Source organism: Colletotrichum tamarilloi, assembly GCF_030869305.1.
Source record: "Colletotrichum tamarilloi strain Tom-12 chromosome Unknown Scaffold_6.1, whole genome shotgun sequence".
Classification (NCBI taxonomy): domain Eukaryota; kingdom Fungi; phylum Ascomycota; class Sordariomycetes; order Glomerellales; family Glomerellaceae; genus Colletotrichum; species Colletotrichum tamarilloi.
Window position 1 is genome coordinate 840,837 of NW_026849389.1, and position 19,691 is coordinate 860,527.

Genomic DNA, 19,691 nt, shown 5'->3' on the forward strand with positions numbered 1-19,691 from the left:
ATGTTCGGCAAGAGACAGGAGCCAGATGTCAATGAGGTCCTCGAGCAGCGCCGGCCCAGCACGGCCGAGGCGACGGCGCAACAGCACCGCAAGAACGTCTCCAACAAGGGCTTGACCGGCGCGTCGGCCCTGACCGTCAAGCAGTCCATCGTGCCCATCACCTTGGTCACCGTCCTCTTCTTCCTCTGGGGTTTCGCTGTAAGTCAATAGTCCTTTTTGACGTCAAATATCCACATACTGACACGCTCATTCCCAGTACGGCCTCCTCGACGTCCTCAACTCAAAGTTCCAAATCGCCCTCAACATCACCGCCGCAAAGGCCGGCGGTCTCCAGGGCGCCTACTTCGGCGCCTACTTCATCGGTCCCCTGACCTACTCGGGCTGGATCGTCCGCAAGTTCGGCTACCGCTGGACCTTCATCACCGGCCTCTGCATCTACGGCGTCGGCGCCCTCATGTTCTGGCCCTCCGCCGTCTACCGCTCCTTCCCCGGCTTCTGCGGCTCCCTCTTCATCGTCGGATCCGGCCTCTCCACCCTCGAGACCTCCGCCAACCCCTTCATCGCCACCTGCGGCCCGCCCCGCCTCTCCGAGTTCCGTCTCGAGCTCTCCCAGTCCTTCCAGGCCGTCGGCTCCGTCATCGCCCCTCTCCTCGCCGCCCGCGTCTTCTTCTCCCACACCGAGCCCAATGACCTGTCCAAGGTGCAGTGGACCTACCTCGGCATCGCCGCCTTCGTCTTCCTCCTCGCCGTCGTCTTCTTCGTCGTCCCGCTCCCCGAGATCACCGACAGCGACATGGCCCTCCAGGCCGAGATGGTCGCCGGCGAGGAGGGCCACGACGACAAGCCCCTCCGCAAGCAGTACCGCCTCTTCTTCGGTGTCGCCGCCCAGTTCTGCTACGTCGGCGCCCAGGTCGCCGTCGCCTCCCAGTTCATCTCCTACGCCGTCGAGTCCGCAGGCCTGACCCACTCCGAGGCCAGCGACCGCTACGCCATCGGCCAGGGTCTCTTCGCCATCGGTCGCTTCGCCGCCGCCGGGCTCATGATGGTCATCAAGCCCCGTCTCGTCCTCATGGTCTTCATGACGGGCATCATGATCTTCATCGCCTTGGCCATCGGCATCAAGGGCGAGGGCGGCATCGCCATGCTCTCCATTGTGCTCTTCTTCGAGTCGTGCATCTTCCCCACCATCTTCACCACCGCCATCCGTGGTCTCGGCAGACACACCAAGCGCGGTAGCTCCTGGATCGTCGCATCCGTTTGTGTAAGTTTTTTCCATCCCGTCATCCACCGCTTCTGGTACTCCTCCACAAGACATTGGTGCTAATTCCTTCCATAGGGTGGTGCCCTCTTCCCCAGTCTCACTGGTCTCGTCGCCGACACCAAGGGATACCACATCTCCATGGTCGTGCCCCTCGCCGGCTTCGTCGTCTCCCTCGCCTACCCCATCTTCCTCAACACCGTCTGGAAGAAGGACCTCGACAGCTTCAGCGCCTCAAAGATTGGAAACACGGACGAGCACGGCGTCATTGGCGACCCGGCCAGAGACGACGCCTACGGCGACAAGGCCGCCTCCAAGCACTTGGAGTCATAAAAGCCTTTTCCTCCTCTCCTCAATACCCACCCCATCCTCTTGAATCTTTACCCCTGGATGAAATGAATGAAACGAATTTGGTGTAGATAATAAAAAAGAAACACATCGGTCATGACAGATAGAAGAGAACTTGTATATACCCGTACCTTTAATCAAAGTTTCTCCTACTTTCACACTGTTGTCTCTTTCGATATTGGTGAATACCGCGCCTCCATGGCTTGTGATATGTGTTTCTAGATGAGGGTTTGGGAATTTAGGAACTGTTATCCGGATATCAGTCTGAAGTCGAGGAGAGACAGGTGTAGTCTTCTCATCGCTGTTTCCTCGCTATATCGGAAAATCAGCTTAATCATGATTCACGCCATGGTTCACGGTTGAGGAGGAGTCTACCAGCCCAATCTCTCCTCCCTCCTCTGTCCTGATTAAAAAAGGGCAAGGAATCGGCCGATATTCACCACGAATCCTCGTCTCCCCAAGGGCACTGTAGGCTGAGTATCTTGATGGGCCTCAACCTTTAGATGAATGACAACCCTGAGGAAGGAAGCCTATATACCCCCCCTCAAGTCCATTCCCGTCACCAACAGCAGCAGGCGCCTCAGCAGGCTTGCGAGGTCAGGTCAAAACTGCCGTTTGGCGGGATGGCTACGGGCGAGCCTGTTCAACCGGCTTAGCCTACACCAGGTTCGAGGTTCGAGTCCCAGCTTGAGCACCAGAGATGTAGCCCCTCAGTTCAGCCCCCGCGGGGGGGGGGGGGGGATGACCTCTTTTGGTTTCTGGTAACTCTAGCTTTCCCCCCCCACGAGATTAGCAGTTGTATCACCTACGTATGATATGCCAACATCTGCCATACTATGTATGGGTTGGATGATAGGTAGAGTGAGTGTTCTAGCATGGTCAAGTCTCCCGCCCGAGGTCCTCCTCCTCCTTCCGTTGCTTGGTTCATTGTAGTTAGATGGGTGTTTGTTATCCAAAGTGAAGGATTACTCCTTTGCGGTCATGTGATCAAGTCACCTGTATGTAAATCGGTTGCTCTTCTCTGCGTGACACTTTACATGCCATGTGAGTCCCTCGTCACATGACTCGTTGCCTCCAGCCTTCAATTCCAGACCGGCCTTGATATGTGAGGTCGAGGGTATGCCGATGCTACGAAACACATCAAGTCTGCTACCGATAGCATCAGAATGGAACAGGATACTTGTGAAGTATCAACTCGAGATGCGCCTTCCATATGGTGTAAGTGAGCTGACTGCTAGCAGAGCCTCAGACTTCAGTACCTCACAAGAAATATCTTGGCGCTGGCGGAGCAGTCATGCTAGTTGCGAATGGCTTCAATGGCAAAAAAAAAGAATCTGGGCCCGGCGAGCTCGGAAACTCGGATCGCAATGGCCAACAAACGACGCGAAGACACAGTCATAACATACCGGTTCCAGGAGCTTCAGCGACCAAAGCTTGCAACGAAGCATTCGCCTCCCTCTCAAAAGATGTCAGGATGATCGACGGCTCAGGATCGCCTCGGCTACGGATACAACCCCCTCTGCTTTCCCACTCGCTTGCCCGAAAAACAGTCGACAGCGCCAAAGAGTTCTCGCATCGAAAGCAACAACCCAAGCTTCGGCTCGCCTTCTTGCAGCAGCTTCAACAGCGATGTGTCAATAATGCGCACAGCCAATGACACAGTCAAAGCTGTCCGGTTTACCAAAGATAGGCTGCGGCGTACGTCTGTTCGTGTGAGTCCGATAGCACCATCGTCCAATGTCCGATTGAGTTTGAGTCAAATTCGCGCTGGACCCCTTTTTGGTTCCCTTTTCTCGAGAAACGCCTCGTCCTTGGGATTCAGGTGAGTCTTGAGCCCACGGTGTCGACGAGCGAATAATGTTAGAAGGAAATTGTGTTTGAGACTTGTCCATCTGCTACAGCATGCTTCTGGCCAATTTTTGTTTCCGCGCTCTACCTTGGAAATGGGCGCATACGCAGCTCAGAAAAAAAAAGTAATAATCCGATAATTTGGAAACACGACGAGACGTTGAAGCTTAGCGTCGTCACGCATATCACGTCGCGTTACCTTAGTAGGCCAGCGACAGATTCGAAAAGGCCGGCCACAGTTTTGGGTTTGAGCCGGACTCGAGGCCATCCGGCGGCTATCGACCGTGCTAATTCCTGGTGTGGTGGTGTACGGGGTATGGTTTCCGTGATCGCTGGTGCTCTGGACTCTGGGGGTAATGTGCCACGGATCGTGAACTTGTGGTCCGTTGGTACATTAGATTGACCGTTTCTGGATGACCACGAAATTGGACGTGATGATAATCGGCGGCGCTTTCCCTTAAGGGAGAGTGAATTGCAAAAAAGGGATTGGGTTGGACTTTGGGGGGGATCCAAGGATGGGGAAACCTGGCAAAGGCAACGTCATGTTGCAATTTCCAGATCCCTAGGTGCATAGAGCCATCTTCTCATTTGCCCACTGCCCATTGTATCCGTACACGATGTACGGAGTACATTCCTGATAACTCTCTTTGCCGCGGCTAAGAAAGTACCTACGTTTAAAGGTGATGCTTGTTGAGAAAAAGAGTTAACCTAAGCGAACGGGCGAATCAGCACCGGGACGCCACCTGAAACGGCGTCCGATGGTTCGTCAGATGGCCGAGCTGGTGGGGGCCAAGAAAGACGAGAAAGAGGAAGGAGGGCGTTGCCGCCTTTCTCAGAGGCAGAGATAGGACAGAGACAGAGACAGAGACAGAGAGGTTCGCAGCCGATACGTATGTACTGGAGAGTGGAATAGTGCACGTGAGTGGGACAATGGCTGGGGTGACTAAGAGAATCTCATCCAGACGATTGGCGGATGATGCACGTCTGGGTTGGCCGCTGCAAGGTACCCGATGGTGGCACTAGCTTTTTCGGGACTGGATGAACAGGGGCAGCCGCGGGGATCCACCGAAAAAGGAATGGGTCAGCTCAATTGGCAGGAAGGGGGGAAAAACTTGTGCGACTCTGAGGTGAGGAAGGCGCACGTTGGAAATCTCCTGGAAAGAAAGATTGGCTGGCGCGCGCCACCTGTCTCATTTCCCAGGCGCAGATTTCCAGCCGTTGGTCTTTCCCCTTCTGGTCTCATCGCGACTTTTGTCGTTTCTCTCTCTTTTTCTGGGTACTGGAACTGGATTGTCTCTCCCTGCCAGTGTCTGTCTGACCTCGCCCCTCTAAATGCCCCCCGTCGACGCGACAAGCCTCCCTGCTGCTTCTCTGCTTCTGGGGGCGGTCACGTTTGCCCGTTTCTTTCTCAAAGGCTCCAGGGCCTCCTCTCCCACCTTCCAGGGCCCCCGGCACCCTCGCTCGGTGGAATCGTGGAGGCATCGGAGAGGGACCGCTGCAACTGGAGTCTGTATTCGTACGAGTGGACGGACTTGTTGTTGTTGCTGTTGACACTTGACAGTGGCGGTCAGCGAGGCTGGGTTGAGGTCGTGAGAATACTGCGTTGTCACCAAGTTTGCGCCGAGAGAGAAGAAACTAAAGGTACGAAATACTTTGGGCGCATAAACGACCACCAGTTCATCCCCTTTTTCTTCTCATTGCCGTCCACTTGAGACGCCGCACGAGGGCCAGTGCCACCCTCTCCAAACACTTCCAAACAGGAGTAGGAATCAACCTGGTGGGAACAGTGGCAGGCCGCTACACCACCAGTCAACCACAACCGCGTCCACTCTTTGCCCAACATGATCCATTGGGGGCTGCCGATGCTGGCTAGCATCAACAACCCCAGGCACGGTCTGTTCACCGACCAAGCAAGCGACCGCCGGCCACTGGCTGCTCTGGAAAGCCTCTGATCCGAATGGAAGCGCGCTCCCCTCCAAGCCGGGGTCATCGTGGCTGGCCCTGTCGGCCAAGCGACTCCAAGTGGTTGCTGTCCAGGCAAATGAAATTAAAAGGAGGATCCTTCCGAATCCGTGCTGAGCGCACTTGGGAACAACCATCAGCCATCATCTCTGTCTCCGTCTCTCTCTGTCTCTCGCCCAGTCTAGGTGTCCATCTGTTGGATTGACAGACTGTTAGTGTTGCCCGTAGTGTTAGTGTTGGTGTTAGTAACGCTTTCCCAATCCCAATCCCAGTCCAGGGCTGCCCCGTGCCACCCTTCGCCTGTCGCCGACTCATCCCCATGTCCTACTGCCCCCCGTCTCGCGACTCAACTCCCAGTCTCTCCCACTCTTTCTCTCCACTTCATCTCCAGTCTTTTCGCCGTCCCTCGCTCTGCCTCTGTCTTTCTCCCGCAACGCTCTTTGCATCGTCGCTCGCTTTTAGGTCAGGCTCCTCCAGCCCAGTCACTCTTTTACACCTTCCCGTCACGATCCCACGTCCAGAGTACTTGTCTCTCTCTCGCTCCGTCGATACTCTCGTTGTTCGTCGTCGATTCACTCGTTCCGCGTCGACTTTGCGCTCACTCTCAACATACGACCACCATTGAGTCTACTGTCCTCCGGAAATTTCCAGGAAAGACTCCAATCAACCGACTACCCGATCGAACCATTTTCAACCACCACTGAACCCCCCGGCAAATACTCTATCGCAATGCATATCCGCTCACTCGCCTCTGTGGCCTTCGTGGCCTTCGCCGCCCAGGCTTTCGCGCAACAGCAGACCAAGGTCTTCAAGCGCAGCATCACCGCCGGAAGAGATTTGGGTCTCATGCGCCGTGCCGACGACGGTTACCAGCCCGCCGACGAAGTCTGCAACAAGGGTGGTAACACCTGCGCTGAGGCTTGCGGAACCGGCTATGAGCAATGCAAGTCCACCGACCAGGCCGTCCACTGCTTCAACCCGGCCGCCGGCGAGACTTGCTGCTCAACCACCACCGGAAGTGAGTCGACTTTAGTTCTTCTACTACAGCCTGCATCCTGAATACTAACACCTTCCACCAGACTCCTGCTTGTCATCTTTCTACTGCACCCACGGCAGCAACAGCGACACGACCTGCTGCCCCAACGGCATGAACCTCGCCGACTGCGCCGCAAAGCACGGCGTTAGCGGCCTCACCTCTGACCCACCCGTCGTCGCGAGCACTTCCGTTCCTCCCACCACCAGCAAGACCACCCCTCCCCCGACCACCAGCTCAACGCCGGCGCCGCCCACCACCACGTCTTCCGTCGTCGTCACCACTTCCAGCACTCCCGCCCCTTCGTCCACCCTCGCCCCCTCCACGTCTGCAGTGCCCAGCACTACCGAGGTGACCACCGAGGTCTCATCTACCTTTGTTCCCAGCGCCGGTACCAGCACAGCCTTCGCCTCCAGCAACGGCACCACCCTGGCCACGACATCGACTCGCTCCAGCGCGAGGAGTACCGTCCTCCCCTCGGCGGCGACCACCTCGGCATCCGCCCCCAACCAAAACGCCGGAAGCAGCAACGGGCCCGCCGGCATGGCGGTCCTCCTCGGTGCCGCCTTCGTCGCTGCGCTGCTCTAATTCTTTACGACTGGCCCAATTGGAAGCGCTGACCTGGCATTGACTCTAATATGCTGCCTCAAGCAATCTCATCTGTCAATACCAGCGTCAGTGTGCCATGTGTCACGAGTATGATGAAAACGAAAGCAGCCGGCGGAAGGCAGTGGATCCACGTGCTCTGTTGGGATGTTTAATGTTGGCCGGAATTTTTTGCTGATGCTTATGATTCCCCTGATCTACTTGATATGTACGGAGCGGCTTGATGAACCTTTGATGTGTTTTTTTGCGATGGTGTTCCTGGAGAGACGAAAGAAAAAGATGGATGGTTTGGAGATTTGTACTCGATCAGCGCCTTATATCCTGTTTTTGTGTTTTGTGAACAGCGTGCCTTACTTTGCGTTGTTCACCCTGTACTTACGATTCCCCCCCTTTTTTCCATTTTGGGCGAGCTTGGGAGACGCATATAATATCCCGAGCTCGATGAAAGACCCGAAAAAAAGTATCATAAACCTTAATATCCTTCTGGGACAACACAATAACATCACAGCATTGCACGCAACTGACTTGCCTTTCTATCCCTTGACTTGCTCTCGAAGTGTCTTTTTTTGGAGAATGTCTACGTACGCTATCTACGCCGTGCGACATGGTTTGCCAAAAGCCTGTAGGTTGCGTAGCAAAATTCGATAACCTCCCCCCTTCCCCCCCCTCTTTTCAAACCGCGCTGTGTTGGAAAGAGGAGATCCGGCCGACGACTCGGGGCCGTGGAAATCGGTGCCGGCGGCGGCGGCGCTGTTTGCGTTATTCGCTCCATCTCCCCGTTCCGATACCAGTAGGTACCTAGCAACACAGAGCCTGGTTGTGCCACTTCCCGATAGCGAGGCCCGGTTGAAAGTTGAGGTCAACGCCGCCGCCGGCCGGCCGGGCTGGTAGGGGGCCGGGCCCGAGGTTTCGGTACCGGAGCCGGCGGGGGGTGAATTGAATTTCTCAATCGGCCGGACCCCGGGAATTGAAATGACGGGGGGGGGGGGGGTGTGGAGTGCCGGCTTATATGTCCCTACCTACATTACTTTACAAATACGCGCCCCCCCGCCCCCCCCCCCCTCCATTCCCCCGGATCCGTCGTGTGTGGTTGGCGCTTGTGTTCGGCCTTTGGGACCTTGAGATGTGGTTCGCATGCAGCATGCAACGGCGTCCCGACGCAAGGGGGGGGACGGAACCGATGGGACCGATGGGACCACGGCTTGGTAGCTACTATTTGTTGTGGCTTTCCGATCAACGGCCGCAGCCCTTTGACGACTTTGGACTAGACTCTACGCAAATGAGCAACCGTGTCATATATACCATGAGAAAAATGCTTGGAAACCTATCACATCAATATTCAGAGGTGTCGTCGGATACGGAGATGCAAAGTTCAAAAATAGTTGATATTAGCGCCTGCTATCCCAAAACACTATGCTACCGGGTATCATGGTTGATGCTCTCTACAATGAAAATTCCACCACTTCTCCTCCTATAGCGCCTCGAGCTGGGTTCCTTCAAAGTCCTTCATTCCAGGGCCGCCAGAACTGGTTCCTGAACGTCGGCATACACTTGACCATCGCTGGCGGCTCCTCTTGCCAGTTGATCTTTGGAGGCTCCCCGTTGTTCTCATTAATGGTCCAAGCCGAAGCAAACCCCCTCTCTTCTTTGATTTGTCGTCCGTCTTTCACATTATATGCAAAGCTGACGCTCGGCACGACGGCGATTTTGCCGTGACCCAGCTTCCACAAATCCTTGCACAGCAGTGTTGGCTCGCCGGTATGGCACTCCCCTTGATATGACCTCCGGAAATCAATCTGCTTCTTCAGAAAGGGCTCTCCAGTCACCGCAACGCCTCCATTCCAGCACGCAAACACCTGCAGTGGCTTACGGCTGAGGTATCGATCCTGGGAGTACGGGTGGTTCCAAAACATGTTCGCCACATCGCTCCATTGTTCTCCCTTGGGTGTTCTGTCGGGAATCGGCAAAAAGGTGTCGCCGTTGATGGCGCGAGAGATCCACGAATCGTAGAACGAGGGTTCTCCATTATGCGGCGCAAATCGGAGGAAGTGGTAGTCCATCGCGCAAGTCATATCGGCTCCCTGCGTTTGCTTCTGGTACGCCAACTCTAAAATATCCTCGGTGCATGCAGCAACGTCGTTGAGGAAGATAATCGTCGCCTTCGGGTCGTAGGCATCCGCATCTGCCATCATGGGTTCCAACGCCAGATTCCTCAGCTTGGCGAGCTTGCCGATACGATCGCCACTGTGGGAATCAATGCTGCTTGTCTGTAGGTGATAAGAAACTCCCATCTGGTCGAGGTGTGATTTAAGGCGGTATAGCGTCTCGTATGTACCATCGGTGGAGATACCCTCAACAATGGAAAGGGCGCAGTTCTCCGGCCCAATGACGTTCATGGCTTCCAGAACAGCTCCTATCAACTGGGGCAGGAGATCTCTAACCTGTCGCAAATCGAGAGCAAAGAAGTAGTGCCTCTTATCCATGTTCATGGTAGGCCGCAGAACTTCGTAGCGAGTAACATTTGTCGCAGGGCAGTTGACAATGGGAAAGCCACCATTTTTGGGGTCTAGAATTGCCTGCACGTATTGACTTGCTTCGCCAAACTTGTCTGGTCGACCTTCGTAGAGAGCTGGCTGAACCCAGTTTGGCGATGAGTCGTTCATCCAACTGCCGCCATATTCTGAACCCAAATCAGTACACCGGGGTGGCAAAAGGGCCATAGGCTAGACTTACGTTCTGCTGTCCAAGGAATTACAAAGTATTGGACTAGCGGCTGGTGGAAGAGCAAGAAGAATCCGGTGATGAGAATGAAAACGATGATGGCGATGAAGGGCGTCCGAAGCCGCCTAGGGTTATGAAAGTTCGCAATCATCGTGTGTATGTACAGTGGTCGCTCGACGAAGTCACAATGTGCTGAATCAAGTTTGGCTGCCTGACGTGCGGCGATGGCATGCGGGTCTTCTTCGAATATAGCAGCAATAGCAGTTTTGGCGAACGATGCCAAGGGAACTATGAGCGTACGCCAACGAGACTGGATCGAGCGAATATGCAGGTTGATGACTCTAATGCAGTAAAAGAGAAGATGCCAAGATCGGTAACCTGAGAAATGGATGAGGGTGGGAGGAGGGTGGCTAATAGTTCATATCAGGTCCCGGTGGGCAGGAGCACTGACGAAAGCTAAAGCAAAGGCGATCTGGAAGGCGAGTCGAACTCGAAACCTCCCGACAGTTCGTTTCTTTCTGTTTCTTGATCGGAACTCTCGGCGACCCTGCAGGAAGAAGAAAAGGTTATGGCATGAGGGCCAAAAAAAAAACCCCCCAAAAAAAAACAGAAAGGACTACTGTTGGGATTATAGAGTTCGGCGTGGTCGTGACCCAAGAGCAAGACAGCTCACATGGCCGGGAATGGCGAGTGCAGCTGAAGCCTGTGAGAGACCAGCAGTTCCCGCCGAGCTCCGTTATAAAAGGTGTTTAGGAGAAGAGACGGAGCCCGAGCGATGCGAGGCGCAGCGATCCAAGAGTCGGGACCAACTAGGATCTTGGTTGAGAAAGGGGGAACGCAAAAGGCATCGAGCGGTAAGGAGAGAGAATAGGTGAGATGGAGGTCAAAAGTAACGTGAATACCTTGATGCTGATGGGACGGGGGAGCATCTGCTTTAGTTTATGTTGGACAGCACGCACTCGTTGGCCCTTAAGGTAAGGTAGGTAGGTGCCTTCCTTACCTTACGCACGCACAGAGAAAGAAGGCGGAGTCTTGACTCTGGAAACTTAATAACCAAGAAGGAAGAGAGACTCCTGGCTCCTCCTTGGGGCGGGCCAAGTGGTGTTCCTGGCTGTGTCTGGTATGTGTCAACTTGGCAGGATGCGCCTCACACCGCACACGTAGCTGCGGATACCCGTACCGTCTTGGGGCATCTGTGGCCAAAAGGGTACATCCCAAGGCAATAATGGGAAACTCAGACTGGGCTCGCCCTACCCGGATGCACATCGCACTATGTGACCCTCGAAAAGATCTCCACGAGCCAGGGCGGGTAAGGAGGGAACGGACCCAGTTCCGTCGTTGCAATTTGATAATAACCTGTCAAGTGCCCACATGCGAATCCTTCAATGGCACCATGCCAGGTACGGATACTCTGCCCACTTCATCTTTTTTCTTTTGTTTCTTCTTTCCTATCCGTGTAATTCTGCTCATTCGGTCTCACCGCAACGTATGGAGTATGGCAATGCCTTGTTGTTACTCTGCGACGCTCATGCTGCGCTGTGCCTTGCCACGGTCGTTGTTCCGAGGCCGGAGTTATGTGGCAGGAATGCGTTCTCTGTTAAGGCACGGCGAATACTCCGTACACACGGTTCCTGAGTGAGAGTTCCACGCCCCGTCACAGCTTGTTTCACCCTCTGCCTCTCTCTTGCTCGCAGCCCAAGTACCTTACAGTTTACCTTAGTCCGGATACCTCATCAAACAAACAATGAGAACAATCGACGGCATTCACGACGGGGATGTTGTGATCTCCAAATTGGTTCTGAGGACAACATCATCATGGCCACTGTTCCAGAAGTTAGAACCCCCGTCTCTGAGGTGCAAAAACCCCCCAGTGTAACCCCAGATGACCAAAGTTAGCCAACCAGGAAAGCTAACTAGCTCATTGTGGCTTACCCTGCTTTCTGGAGTCGCCCGGTCTAGCGGCAGCATCGCCCGGCCAAGCCCCTAAGACACGCATCGGCCCCCGGAAAGGTACAATGTTAATTTGGAGTTTGGACAGTGCCATTACATTTCAGTATATGCAGTAATTACGGCTGCCACGGGCTACGGCTACCGGTGGGAGTACCGAGTATACTGCGTAAGAATCTCTCAGCTGTTTCGCTCGTGCTCTTGACACATCCGCAAACAAGATGCGCGACGAGGTCTCAGACACGCTGCGCATACAAACTCAACCCAATCAAACATCGGATCACCAAGAGGCACTGGTCCAGTCAAACACAATTGTTTCCGTCCGTCTGTGCCTCTTCGCAAGGGCCAGACCTGGAGTTCTCTCTCCGCCAATGCAGCAGTGCGTCAGCAATGCACCCTCCTGTTCAATGTTATACCGCAGTATATACTCCGTACATTTGACTTCTTTCCGGGATCGACCACGGCTGATGGTGCCGATCCTCCCGCCCACAATCTCCCGAGGTTGCAGCTGGAAGTTTTTGCAGAGGATTGCAAGCAGCTTTTCTCCTTCATGGGGCCTCCAAGCTACTGATCCTGTCCAGTAAGAAGAAGAAAAATGCTGCAGCCTGGCACAGGTAGCCGGCAAGTGTCATGACATTCCTTGTCATACAACCACAATACCTTCTCTCCATACCACCTAACCCTTGTCTCCAGTCTGCCGAACAACCAGGCGGCATTAACCAGCCATCGACGCGACACCGATCGGCTTTCGTCCACGCTTTTTCTGACGAACTCGCATTCATGTCGAGTTTCCCAGCAAAGCCATTGGCCGGCTTGGCTTGGCTAGTCCTGCTGAAACTAGCCGTCTTCAACAGTCGAGAGTGAGGACGTGCCTCACCTCAAATTCTTTTGACAGCCTAGGCGGCAGCGGGGCAGTCCTACTTCCAAAAACAAAATAAAAAATAGTCGAGGGTTGACGTTGAGGCACCGCGCCAATTTCGCCGCGGCCGCTATCCCGACCCGACTGGACGGGCCGGCGCAGCGGCAATCAATCGACCAACATGTCCGAAAATAGCGCTGTTCTGTATTGGCTCTCTAGCAAAAACTTTGTACCTTTACTGGCCTATGCGTTTCACGCTGTGAATACGCAACGGCCTCATCTTTGAACACTCTCTAAAAGTCTTCACAGGTGTTCTATTGCGGTCGGACTGTTTTTCAGACTCGTCGAGTCTTCGGCTTTCAGCATCGTCAGATTGGAAAGCCAGATACTTCATGCGAATGAAGCTAAAGAAACTTGAGCTGGATCGAGACACTAGGCAATTGTACCTACTCGACGCGCGGATTCCGGAACCCCCACATGTACGACGAACTACACGTATACCGGGCGGATCAAGCCTGACTCGCCAGTCCAATTGACTGGTCCAGTATTCTTCTGCCTTGGACACCGGTTTCTAGTGTATTGGAATTCGGTACCAATGCGCCATCTTCCTACGCAATCATATTTCATTGCAATTTCCTGAGTAGCTGGGACTTTGGGCACCGTCCTAGATTTTGGCCGAGCCATGGTGGGCCTAGGCAGTTTGTTACCCTCTACAGACTGAGCAGTTTCGTCACCCTCTTCGCAACGCTCTCCTCGAATTCGGTCACGCCGCTCTGTAGGCGCGTCATGTTCCCTTGTCTTAACTTGTACACAAGCCGTCGTCTAGGTACCCCCTTTTCATCTTCATCCTCTTCGCTGTCAGAGTCCTCGGCGAGACCCTCAACTGCTCCGCGCACGAACCACCGATCGTGACTGACGAGCACCACTGCGCCCTCCCAGTCTCTGAGTGCTCCACGCATAGCAGTCACAGTCTCGTAGTCGAGGTGAGTGGTAACTTCATCGAGGATGAGACAGTGTGGTCTCCGCCATAAGAGACGTGCGAGCTCGCATCGCACAAGCTGCCCTCCTGATAGCTTCCCAAGAGGTACATCGGAAGCAATGCGACCAGGCAGACCGAGGCTGCCCAGAACGCCACGGACTTGCCCCTCATCCAATTCCCCGGCTACTTCCTCCATGAGCATCGACAACGCCGTCAATGTGGGGTCGCCTTGGCCCTTCTCTTGCAGAACATCGACGGCATGCTGCGAATAGTATCCCAGCTTCAGCCGTGGGTGCGTTGTCACTGTCCCTGACGTGGGCTTCGTCTCGTCGACTAGAAGTTTGACCAAAGTCGACTTCCCGGCACCGTTCAACCCGAGGATGCCAATTCGATCACCCATGTGAACAGACAGGTTTATATCCTGCAACACTGTTGGCGCCGCTAGCTTCGTCTTGACCCTAGTCGGATAACGGAATGTCGCATTCTCTACCGATATGAGAGGCCCCGGGAATCGGAGATCTAGAGGTTCCGGCAAGACGAAGCTTACGGGCCGTTCATCTTGGAAGACGTCTATATCCTCGCGGGCTGTCAAGTGATAGCCAACAAGGTCGCGATTCAGCTTGAAGCGGCCGCCTTTAGCACTGACTGTAAGGCCCCATCGATCGTCGAGCTTCTTTTGACGGGACTTGGCCTGCCGCAGCTTGTTCTGGTCATCACTGGCTTTGCCTGCCTTGATGTTGTTGGATATGCTTTGCTGGATATGAGCCTTTTGCTTGTCTTGAGCATCCTTCATCTTTGTCAACCAGAGTTTCCGCTCCGACTGCGATGCCTCGTATGTCGGAAGGTCGCCGTGGAAGTACGTCAACCCCTTTTCCTTCAGGATGAGAAGATCACTGCAAATGGTGATGAAGTCTCTGTCGTGCGACACGAGGATGAGCGTAGGGGCATCATCCATGTCTTGGAGGGACCCCAGATACCGCTGAAGCCAGATGATGCCAAGTAGGTCAAGGAAGTTTGTCGGCTCGTCCAAGATGAGGATGTCGGTCTCCTGGAGCAGCGATATGCAGAGCGCCGTGCGCATCCGCCACCCGCCAGATAAGCTGGTGACGGGTTTTGACATGTATGCCTCGGAGAACCCCAGGCCGGTCAGGATGCGCTTGGCTTTGGACTCCGTCTCGGCAACTTTCGACGGCTCAACTTGTAGTTGGAGATCTGCGAGCATCTCTAATGCCTCTTGCGTCTCGCTCTTCATGGTTTCGGCCGATATCTCATCTTGCGGCTGGTCGACCCTGGCTTTTGGGTCAGTATCACCCACGCACGGAATTGGATGGGAAAGGAGCAAAATAAAATCTAAAAAAACGTACAGTGACTGAGACTCGGCGACCTTTTTCTCAAAGGCCTTCAAAGCCTTGCGTGCTGCCAGGCCGCGGTCTCCGCTACGCAGCCTTGCATTCTTGTCGACTTGGAAGAGATGCTTTTGGTTTCTTTCATGACGGAGAGCGCGAATGGCGCGCACGGGGCCGAGGGAGTCTGCACTATTGATGCCATCGGACAGAGCTACGAACGTTAGTTCTGGGTCGATGGAGAAGATACAACGACTATGTCAGGCACACCTCTGATTTCCTGTTCGACATCTGACCGCGCAGTCGCCTGTTCGATAACGTGCTCCAACACAGTACGGCTGCTTCCAGCGGGGCCATCTACTGGAGAAGTCGAGTCGTTGTCTTCGGGGCGCACGTCCGAGTCGGTATCACTGATGCTCGTTTGCTGGAGAAGAGATATCCGAGTTGCCTCGGGTATGCCGGGGATTAACTTCTCAGCAATGGCTTTGAGAAGCGCTTGAACGTCGTGTCAATCATTTGGAGTTCGAAAGTTTGGTCTCGCGGCCTCTTTCGGTATGTACTTACTCGATTTGCCTGAACCATTTCTTCCGACGAGGGCGTATCGTTGGCCGGCCTTCAGACGCAGCTTGGCGTCGACCAGGATCTCGGTCCCCTCGCTCCGGGCTTTGGACTTGCCCTTGGCACCACCACTACCACTACCACCGGGTTTACGTGCCGAGGTGACGGTGATGTTGAGACCATCAATTTCTAGCTATACGAGACTTTTTGTCAGCTAGTCTGTACGCTTACTTTAGGTAAGTTATGAAGGAAAAATTACTTCTCGATAATCTGCTGTCTGGATGTTGAAGCGCGTCTGTTTGCTGGTGCAGAGGATCGTGGCCACGGACTCGGACGCCATCGACGTCATTGCTGTGACCTTTTTTTTCCCCCCCTCTTCCTCGGGTCGGACAGTTGATTGAACTCAAATAAAGAAAGGATTGATCGCGAAGGGATGGATAATCAAAGCGAAAACCGCCGAACAAAGATGATTGAATTCGATGCCGTGCCTCGAATTTGAGGTGCTTGGGGCATTCTTCACATTATATTTTGATTCTTGTTCGGTTCTCTGGCCTGCGCCAAGAATACCTAATTAAGGTGCTTGTCCTATCGGTGCTCGCATCTGCTTCCCAAGCATCTCACAGATTGAAATACCATGGCGCTGGAGAATAAGCTCGTCTAGCTTGGTGGCGTTGTACCTTTTCCCTGCAAACCTGAAGGAACTGCGCGGTACGTACCCCTCTCGCCTTCACCTCGAAGTGACTTGGAGTCGCGGTTCAGGTGAGTTGGTCTGGCTTCCCAGCTTGCGTTGGTGTGTTCTCAACCACCCCTCCGCACAGAGTGACTCACGCCGAACACTGGACGGAGCCCTTTTGAGACGCCCGGTCGGATCTGCGGGGGATCCACTCCCCCCAAAAGGAGGGGGGAGCGGTATCCGTACGGATAGCCAAGTCTGCGGAGTGGTCCGCCCCCTCCCTTCCATCCCCCGGTTACGGTTTTCGGCCGCGTCACGACCGGCCGGGGTGACTCAACCGCGGGGACTGGACCGACTCGCAACCCCCTTTTCCATGCCGACCTTGACTCGGTTCCGAGAGAGGTCAGCCGGCAACCACTGATGAAAATCTTCGTAAACTGTCCCCCACAATCGCCCCTTCACAACAACGGAAGCGACGCCAAAAACGCCCTCGTCTCCCTCGCATACTCCGACTCCTCATCAGCAATCTCGTGAATCTTCAACTCCTTCCTCGCCCACTTCCTCGCCGCCCCAAACTTACCCGACCTCGACGCCGCGTACGAAGCATACTTGTACGCTTTACCCAGGTAATCCACCAACCCGACCTCCCCAACAAGCTTCACGAGCCGCTCCGCGTCGGGCAACACGTCTCCGCCAAACGCATCGCTCCCGAGTTCCCGCTCGATAAGCCCCATCAACCTCTTCATCTCGATCCTCTTGCCGTCGTCGTCCCGCGCCTCGCACGCCTGACAATCACACGTGAACCCCCACTGCGCGAGCCTCGCCCGCCGGCTGTCCGTATCCTGCACCAGCGGCGCGTACGTGATCGTCACCTCCTCGCCCGGCGCGATATCCCTACCCGCCCAAATCACCCTCCGCCCGCCGACCGAGGCGGACCCCGCGTTGGGGCGGCACGCGTGGTTGAGTTTCGCAATGTGCGGGAAGATGCCGATCTCGCCAGAGGACATGGTGAAGCCGTTTGTGCGGAAGATGAGGGCTTCCCTGCTGATGCCGTCGTCTGCGCCCCCCAGGTCGCGATGCGCTGGGCAGGAGAGGTAGGCTGTGCGGCTGGAGGCGTTGAGTTGGGCGAAAGCTTCGTCGACGAGGGCTGCGATGGCGGCGAAGGCGAAGCCTTGGCCCGGGGTGAGGGCGCCGGGGTTGATTGTGAAGAGGGGGGTTTCGTCTATGATCACGGTGCCGCGGGGGATGGGGGCGAGGGCGAAGATGCCGAGGCCTTTTCCTGGGGAGGGGCGGACTTGCCAGAGGCCGGATGGTGATTTGAGATCTGGTGGTTGAGTTAGTGAGTGAGCCGGTGTGAGGGTGAGTGAGGTGAGGTGAGTTTATGAGTGAGGTTATGTTGTGAGATGAAGTGAAGTGAGGTGAGGTCATGGGCGAAGTGAGGTTATGAGTGAGGTAAGGTGAACGGTGATGTGATATGTAAAGAAGGACCTACTCGTTCCATAACGGATCCGCGCTTCTTCCGAGTCACCAAGTCCCTCAGGTACGCCCTCATCAATAAAGGGTTCGTCTGCCGTGTCAAGGACGCTGTACGGTGATGTGTCGTTCTTCTTAATGGTGCTCTGCAACGATGCAAAAGTCAACGGGTTAGAGGCGCATATGCGATCTTGAAGCTGCTGCTGCTGCTGCGCGTCATTGTTGTCTGTCGCTACCAGGCCGGTGTCAAGGGCGCTGATGTCGTCGTGCCCGCCGTCGCATGCGAGCGCACCGGCTGCGATTGATAGCCACACGGCGATATTAGATGATCTCATGATTTGGGGCTATTGATTTGGATGTTTGCAGTATGTGCGCGGCTTCGGTGGGAGAGGGGATGAACACGCGCACGCCACGCCGAAGTTCAGATGAAAGGGACTTGAACGTGTAGATGATTTTACGTCGTGGTGTTTTGGTGTTTTGGCCCTTTTTTCTCGGTATGGAGCTGTAATCTGTACGGAGTGCTCACGGCCAATATGCGCCGTGCTGTGCGTCTGACACTTCTGTTCCTTCATTTGGGGCTTGACGTTACAGGGACAAGAGCAAAAGAGTCGAAACAGATCTGCCGTCGCAGGATCGTGTCAATGCCAGGTTCGTGGCGTTCAAGGGGCCGTTGCTGAAACGAGCAGCGCTTGCTGGATAATTCCGTTCCCCTGCCCCCCTCTAAATTTTCAATAGCAGAACAAAACGCAAAAATAGAACATTCTGACAGATATTTGTGGTTGCATGCCCATTTCACTTATGAGTTTTTGTCGTTCGATAATGAAATGGAAAACGAGTTCTAGATATAGAGAAAAATTCCTTCCCAGCCTTGTGGTTGAGGGGACGTCTGTCAGGGGCATCAGTTGTTTCATCTGTCAGGGCAGGCCTCACCGGGGGGAGGGGGGGGGGGGTCCTGACTTCCAAACCTCTCCTATTCCTGCTTCAGCGATACGAAGCCGCGAAATAAAACTGAAAGCTGGCCATTCAGTCTTGGAAAATCTCGTTGTGCCTTTCCAGCTAGACGGCGGGCGTGAATTGAAGTAACGTCGTAGCAGTTCTTTCACTGGTCGCGAGACCCTGTGATATCACCGAAAGGCATGTGAATAGAAGGGACAAGCGCTCCTCGAGTTATTGCACTTACACATGATGCAATCAAGGGTTCAGATTCGGTTGTCTAAGTATGCGACTCGGGTCGAACATCTTGCAAGCTCTCGAGAAGGCGGGGCCGGTCTCCTCCGGCGCCTTTCCCGGCGCCGGGCAAACCCCACTCCCCGGAATCCGGAGCCGCAATCGTGACCGCCAGGGCTAGAGGTGCGTCCGCCACAGACCATGCGTCGAGAGGCCTGACGCTTACCTAAGAGGGTCGCCATGTTTCTGTATGATATTATATTCTCCGATAAGAGCAAGCTCCATTTCCTTGATAATGGTCGTGCACACTGGCGTGTCGTTGCTCACCAACACCCTTCACCGAACCTATTTCTTCATCGGGTATCGTTATTTCTTACGAAGATAAAGTAGGCGTACTTGGAAAAGACGCGGAAATTGATCGGCCGATATCAGGGCTCGTCTTATACCCCTCAAGCCTAGCAAAGAGTTCCGGCTCTCATAAGATACCTAGTTCGGGAACGACGATGTAAAAGTCCAGAGCTTATGGATTCGATTACTACCTCCATAGACTTATATTCTCACGGTATTCTTAGTCCTAAGATAATACCCAGAACTACAATGGTAACGTCCATATTCAAACTGCTGTGGCACGCTGCTCCGGACGCAAACTAGGTCTACATGGAGTGGCGAGAGCGACTTACCTGTGAACAATGGGAGAATGGTACGTGGAGTCGCCTTTTCAGTATTGTAGATGAAGTTGCTGAGTCGGACACTGCTTTTGATGTTATCGGTCAAACGTAGGAATTTGAGGCTTTAACATTATCATGTGTAGTGGCCAGCGAATGGCTGCACAACCACCTACGAGATATCTCCTACGTCGTTGAAACTGCGCGTCGTTGTTCTACTAAAAAGATGTCCGGTGGTGTAGTGATGTTTG

The 19,691-nt window shown here is 54.5% G+C and overlaps 5 protein-coding genes across 5 annotated transcripts; 2 read left to right on the forward strand and 3 right to left on the reverse strand.

The window, feature by feature from the left end:
- Positions 1-1,591, forward strand: CTAM01_02809 (glucose/galactose transporter; the record flags this gene model as incomplete). The annotated part of the gene is made up of 3 exons (XM_060518847.1): positions 1-198; positions 257-1,261; positions 1,337-1,591. The coding sequence occupies 3 exons, from the start codon at positions 1-3 to the stop codon at positions 1,589-1,591; spliced, it is 1,458 nt and encodes a 485-aa protein (XP_060386650.1).
- Positions 1,592-6,145: 4,554 nt separating this feature from the next.
- CTAM01_02810 (uncharacterized protein) lies at positions 6,146-7,037 on the forward strand (the record flags this gene model as incomplete). Its single annotated transcript, XM_060518848.1, has 2 exons — positions 6,146-6,434; positions 6,496-7,037. The coding sequence occupies 2 exons, from the start codon at positions 6,146-6,148 to the stop codon at positions 7,035-7,037; spliced, it is 831 nt and encodes a 276-aa protein (XP_060386651.1).
- Positions 7,038-8,551: 1,514 nt separating this feature from the next.
- On the reverse strand, positions 8,552-9,927 carry CTAM01_02811 (alpha-1,3-mannosyltransferase CMT1; the record flags this gene model as incomplete). Its single annotated transcript, XM_060518849.1, has 2 exons — positions 8,552-9,735; positions 9,789-9,927. 2 exons carry the CDS (start codon positions 9,925-9,927, stop codon positions 8,552-8,554), a joined length of 1,323 nt encoding a protein of 440 aa, XP_060386652.1.
- Positions 9,928-13,292: 3,365 nt separating this feature from the next.
- Positions 13,293-15,811, reverse strand: CTAM01_02812 (ABC transporter; the record flags this gene model as incomplete). The annotated part of the gene is made up of 5 exons (XM_060518850.1): positions 13,293-14,850; positions 14,926-15,118; positions 15,175-15,399; positions 15,469-15,655; positions 15,722-15,811. 5 exons carry the CDS (start codon positions 15,809-15,811, stop codon positions 13,293-13,295), a joined length of 2,253 nt encoding a protein of 750 aa, XP_060386653.1.
- A 782-nt stretch (positions 15,812-16,593) lies between these two features.
- Positions 16,594-17,943, reverse strand: CTAM01_02813 (SET domain-containing protein 5; the record flags this gene model as incomplete). Its single annotated transcript, XM_060518851.1, has 2 exons — positions 16,594-17,459; positions 17,628-17,943. 2 exons carry the CDS (start codon positions 17,941-17,943, stop codon positions 16,594-16,596), a joined length of 1,182 nt encoding a protein of 393 aa, XP_060386654.1.
- Between the last annotated feature and the right edge of the window lie 1,748 nt (positions 17,944-19,691).